Source organism: Nanorana parkeri, unplaced genomic scaffold (genome assembly GCF_000935625.1).
Source record: "Nanorana parkeri isolate BGI_ZX_2015 unplaced genomic scaffold, ASM93562v1 scaffold430, whole genome shotgun sequence".
Lineage (NCBI taxonomy): Eukaryota > Metazoa > Chordata > Amphibia > Anura > Dicroglossidae > Nanorana > Nanorana parkeri.
In genome coordinates, this window is record NW_017306698.1 from 1,212,375 (window position 1) to 1,217,892 (window position 5,518).

The window sequence follows — 5,518 nt, forward strand, 5'->3', positions numbered from 1 at the left end:
TCTCTCTCTCTCTCTCTCTCTCTCTCTCTCCTGCCTCGTGTCCCTGTATCCCCTCTCTCTCTCTCTCTCTCTCTCTCTCTCTCGTCATTCTGTCCATCCCTCCTCTCTTTTCTGTCTCTCTCATGCTTCTGTCCCTCTCTCTCGTCCTTCTCTCTTTCCATCTCCCTCCATTAGAGCAAATAAAATGTGTTCTAAATCATTAGCTTTCCACTGGACCTGCTGCACTTTTAGGGTTTTGAGGATGCCCGGTATTTTTGTGATTGAACTCAATGGACGTGTGTCTTTTTGTCAGCCTCATTACCCATGTAATCAGTAAAGGACTGCTTTCAGTTTGGTATCTCTAGTGTAACTTCGAAGCACCTAATACCGATCTCCTTCTGGTAGGGTAACAAATGACGCTCGGGAAGATGAGATGGAGGAGAATCTAAATCAGGTTGGGAGCATCTTGGGAAATCTAAAGAATTTGGCTCTAGATATGGGAAATGAGATCGATTCCCAGAACAAACAAATCGACAAGATTAATGAAAAGGTAGGAGCCTTGCTGTTTGATTTGTTCATCACCTTTTTAGTTTTATTTTGTATGCTGTTTTATTTTATTGAATTTTACAGGAATACTATAATGGTTCTCTTTTCCTTTTATTTTAACTTTGTTTTGAAACGTTTGTGTTTAGAAGTATTATTTTATATCGTGGTTTTTTAAAATATATATATATATATATATATACATACATACATACATACATACATACATACATACATACATACATACATACATACATACATACATACATACATGTTTTTTTATGTTGTGAATATTTAAAGTGGAACTTTAGCCTGAATCCAGGGTAGGCACCTCTTTCCATATTGTCACTTACGCTGTGCATGTTATGAAGACTTCATTCCAGGTTTGCCCTCCTCCATCACTGATGACATCACAGTCCCCATTGCTGCTCCATGCAAACATTTTAATAAAAAATAAACTGCTGTAGGTTGTGAAATGCAGGTACCTACAGATTTCCACACGATTCTATTGGCCAGTGAGACAGTCCATCATAGTGATGAGCCAATAGGAATGTAGGGAGTGGGAGGGTAAGCTCTGACACTTTGCCCAATTAGAACTGCATATCATTCAGGCAGAGCAGCATCAAATGCTGCAGCAGGTATGTTTTAGTAAGAACACCCTGTTCTGCTGCTGCAAAGGTAAAAAATGTTTCTAACAAAATGGAACTAAATAGTTTGAATATTTGTATTGTGCACCTTGGTTAAAAGAGAACTATGGGGTAACCTTTTTATCCCATAGTTCTCTTTAGGGTCAGGGGAGGACATATATTCTAACTCCGATTTGTTGTATTAGCGATTTATCCCTTGCGGAGACCTTTATGCCTGGCCATCAGATAGCTGAACTCATCAAATACCACAAAGTGCTTTTATTCCGTGCAGCAGGTTACGCAGACAACCAGATACAGCAGATGGATGAATAGACTGTATTTAAGGCGGTCAAGGATGATAATGTTTACAGCTAGCATGTACATGTGGTCCTGTTACAAGCACCATGACTCTCGTGGCTCGTACTGAACAAGAAGGGGGAAATACATCATAGATGGGAAGGAACGCAGAAAAACATGCAACCACTGGGAGAGGAGGAGAGACACAAGGTAAGTATATGGACGGCGTGCACCCGCATGCTGACACCGTGGGACAGGAAGTGCCAGCAAGGACTGAGGAGTCGGCGCTGGATCGGAGGGAAACATTTTTTTGACTTTAATATCACTTTAAGGAAAATAAACTATATAAATTTTAATTTCACATTTCTATGAATATTAACTATGACTATGAACTGTATGATATTGTTACAACTATTGTGACATCACAACATATACTAACCTTCTCCTGTGATCCAAAGCTCAGTATATACCACAAAAACAAACAAAAGACCAGGAGCGCAACTACCAAAATTCCTTGTGTGTTAGTAGGTGAGTATGATCTGGCGAAGGGACCAGTGGACATATAAATGAGGACAGAGTCAGGCACACTATTGGATCTTTAGAGTGTGGGGTTTAGGTGTCTATGGCAATGTCACAGTGGTAGAAAAGGGGACTTACAATTAGGAGCTCCCCTGTTGTCTGTACGATCATCTGCTTGGATCGATCCTGGTGTCTCCGGTGGTGTGGGAGGATGGTCTGGAATGGATGTACATCTGTTTGACCATCCACAAACTCGACTGGCCGGGCCGAGCCGCGTCCGTCAGGAGCAGACAGCAAGGGGGGAGGGGCTACGTGCTGTTGAGTGACCCGTGCGCCACGTGTCAGTGCTGGCAGTCGGGTTGTGGTCACAGGGTTGTGGTCACAGGGGTACAAAAGTATCGGATGTCTCCAGTGGCTACGCGTTTCGAGGGGTTGCCTCTTTATCAAGCCTCAAGATACTGGAGACCGCGGGAGATCTGTCTTCTTTTTAAATTTAACAAGGGGGGAGGCGTGTGATTTCGTGGAGCCCAGTGATAGGCTGCCACTCGCGTGGGGGGAGTGGATTAGCAGTCTGGGTCAGTCTTGATTGTGAACTGTCAGTGCTCTAGCCGATGGAGATCTGTAACCTTTAGTAACCCTTCGGTCTTATCAGGGGCTAGCATTTAATTGGAGACGGTCTATTCTGTGTTTATACGTACAGTATATCTCGCTGGGTCTCGGGGGGATGATTATTCCTCTCTGTATAACTCTACTCTTTATTAAAAATGTTTTTGTGTGTTTTAGACTGTGTATATGAAAGGATTTTATTGGTGTTAAAAACAAAAACATGGTGGTGGACTCCACTTGAGTGGATAGAACTAAAATGTTTTTGTGTGTTTTAGACTGTGTATATAAAGGATTTTGGTGTTAAAAACAAAAACATGGTGGTGGACAGCACTTGAGTGGATGGAACTAAAATGCATACAACCACAAATGTACACACATATATGAAGAACCACATACACACATACACATATATGTACATACACACATACACATATATGCATATATTTGTGTTTTCTATTTGTTTCATTGCGAGGTTTGATATAAGCTGCACTCCATCCCCTTTTTGGGCATAAAGATGGCTTTCCCACACAAAGAAAAATTATTAAGACTTATCTTCTCTGATAGTAAACTATACCCCAACACATCTAAACTCCCATACCTTACCAGAACCAGGTTTAACAATTGCCAAACGCTTGGTCATCACCCCCCACCACATTCTCCCACGTTTGAACTTAACATGCGCAAACAATTTCTAACATTACAGACACAGACCAATATAGAAAGCCAGCAATGGTGGGATATAGCCTTTCTAGAACAATACCTCAAATTAGGCATTACGCCAAGAGGACTCCGGATCCAGAAAACCTGTGATTTTCTGGAACAGGACCTCGCATCAAACTGGCACCTTCTGGCAGAATTCTGCACAAAAAAGTGGATGGAGCTGATTGTCATACAGAGAAAACGTAAACTAGAACACATCTCTAAGTTAATACAAGATCTCCGCACCAATATAAATAAGTCTTTCAGCATGTCCTGTTTGTTCAGCCCCTGGATGAAAAATTTAGAACAGCTTACTAAAACACAGGAATATAACATCATTAAGTCCAAATCCAATAAGCTACTAAGAGACATTGCAGACTACAACTTGAACAGAGTGTTCAGTTGAAAACAGACTTCTCGAAAACATTTCAAACCCAATCCAGTTCCCCTCATGGCCATCCATCCGGTAGCCTCCATTAGAGTGGCTAATCTCATATGGGACGACATCTCCCTCAAATACCACCCTGGGTCAGTCCAGACTTCAAAGGAGACACCAGATAATCAATCAGAGGATCCAGCCAATCCACCCAGTTCAGAATCCCGTCCCTCGTCCACCACCCCTGTCCCCGATCCTGCCATAACCACCACACAAGTTCACACATCACCAGGGACCACCCTCATTGAAAACCCCCCCAATGAAACCAGAGTATCTCCGGGTCAATTCAATGGGTCCCAAAATGGGTCAAATCCGTCTTTTTTAGGGGTGGGCCCACTTCACACCCCAAAATAAAAATAAAAAACCAGAAGAGGAATCAGAGGGGGGGAAAAATAGCAAAAATGCCAAAGAAAGAAGTTTTAAGAATACAAAAAACCCCACCACAACAATAAAAATTTTCAACCTGTCCAAACATAACCTCACTTCCAGCGAATTATCACTACTCCAAAAAGGTCTAAACTTTGCCCCGGACACTAAACCAGACCCATTTACTCTCTTTAAAGATCATAATAAGTTTATTAGGCTACTGACCCCCCGAAGACACTATGCCAACAACTCTACAGCAGCTCCCACTAGTGTCATCTCCCCTATGATCCCCTCCGAACTAGAGACACTGGTGGACCTCTTTGACGAGAAAGATGGGGATGTGCTGCAAACCCTTTACGATCTAGTAGATCAGAGTTCTTCTTTGGACTTTGAGCTTGACCACCTTCTAAATCCAGATATCATCCAAACCACCTTTTAGACCTAAATCAACTTTCTTTCCATTACACTCCAAGGGCCCATTTATAGACACATTTTACCATGTGGTCTATGCTGACCTTTTGGTAGCATGCACCAAAGCGAAGCACCATCACAACCTTACCTCAGCAGAAAGTAGGGCATTGAAAGACCTAGAATCCAATCAGAAAATCGTAATCAAACAAGCCGATAAGGGAGGAGGGATTATAATCCAGGACCGCCCTATTTACATCCAAGAGGCCCGCAGGCTGTTGTCTGATTCCATCACCTACAAACCCCTCCACGATACACCCAGCTGGCTGACAGTGGGCTCTGCCTATCTTTGTCGTAATATCAGATGTTTTGCAGATAGTGTATTTACATGACAATAAAATCTTTCTGCGTAGAACCTTCAGAAAATGTAAATATTCTGCTTTAGGTCTACTAGTCCTTCGTATTTAAACTTGATGTTTTGTAGTCCTCTAATGATAATGTATATTTTTGTTCCAGGCAACTGCTAATAAAGAGCACATTGATGAGGCCAACAAGAAAGCTAAGAAACTTATTGAGTGAAGAAACGAACATGAAGTCTTTCCCTCTGGCCCTTGTAATGTACTTTAATACGACATCACAATATCACAGATAAAAAGGTTCTAGTGGAGGAATCAGCTTGAGAATCCATCCTGTTACCGTGTCCTGTTCATTATATCCCCATGAAGGGTCCTGTTCCTTCCTGACCTTTCATGGGACAAAGCATGTGTTGTTTCGCCCGCATTACACACTGTTCAACCTGTTTTAAGAAAAATTACTTTACAGCTTTCAAAATGCACCTTAAATACCCGTGACCTCCCTTTTTACTTGCCTCCTGCGAGTCTTCTCTAGGCTTTAAGAAGGATCCTGAATCCCTTTTCATACACACTTTCCGCGCATAGATTTTCTCATTGGCATGTCCCTTGGTAATGCATATTATGGGATATTGATGCGAAGTCTGGTGTCACCAAAATCTTTGATGGAGGATGAGATGGTGGTGGAG

The 5,518-nt window shown here is 42.1% G+C and overlaps 1 protein-coding gene across 3 annotated transcripts in view; it reads left to right on the forward strand.

The window, feature by feature from the left end:
* SNAP23 (synaptosome associated protein 23) overlaps positions 1–5,234 on the forward strand; it is a 20,223-nt gene extending 14,989 nt beyond the window's left edge. For all 3 annotated transcript variants that reach the window (XM_018560058.1, XM_018560059.1, XM_018560060.1), the window contains 2 exons: positions 385–529; positions 4,996–5,234. In XM_018560058.1, coding sequence (XP_018415560.1) covers positions 385–529; positions 4,996–5,058 — 208 coding nt within the window. In that variant the 3' untranslated portion in view covers positions 5,059–5,234. The remainder of the gene's footprint in view (positions 1–384; positions 530–4,995) is intronic.
* Positions 5,235–5,518: the final 284 nt, after the last annotated feature.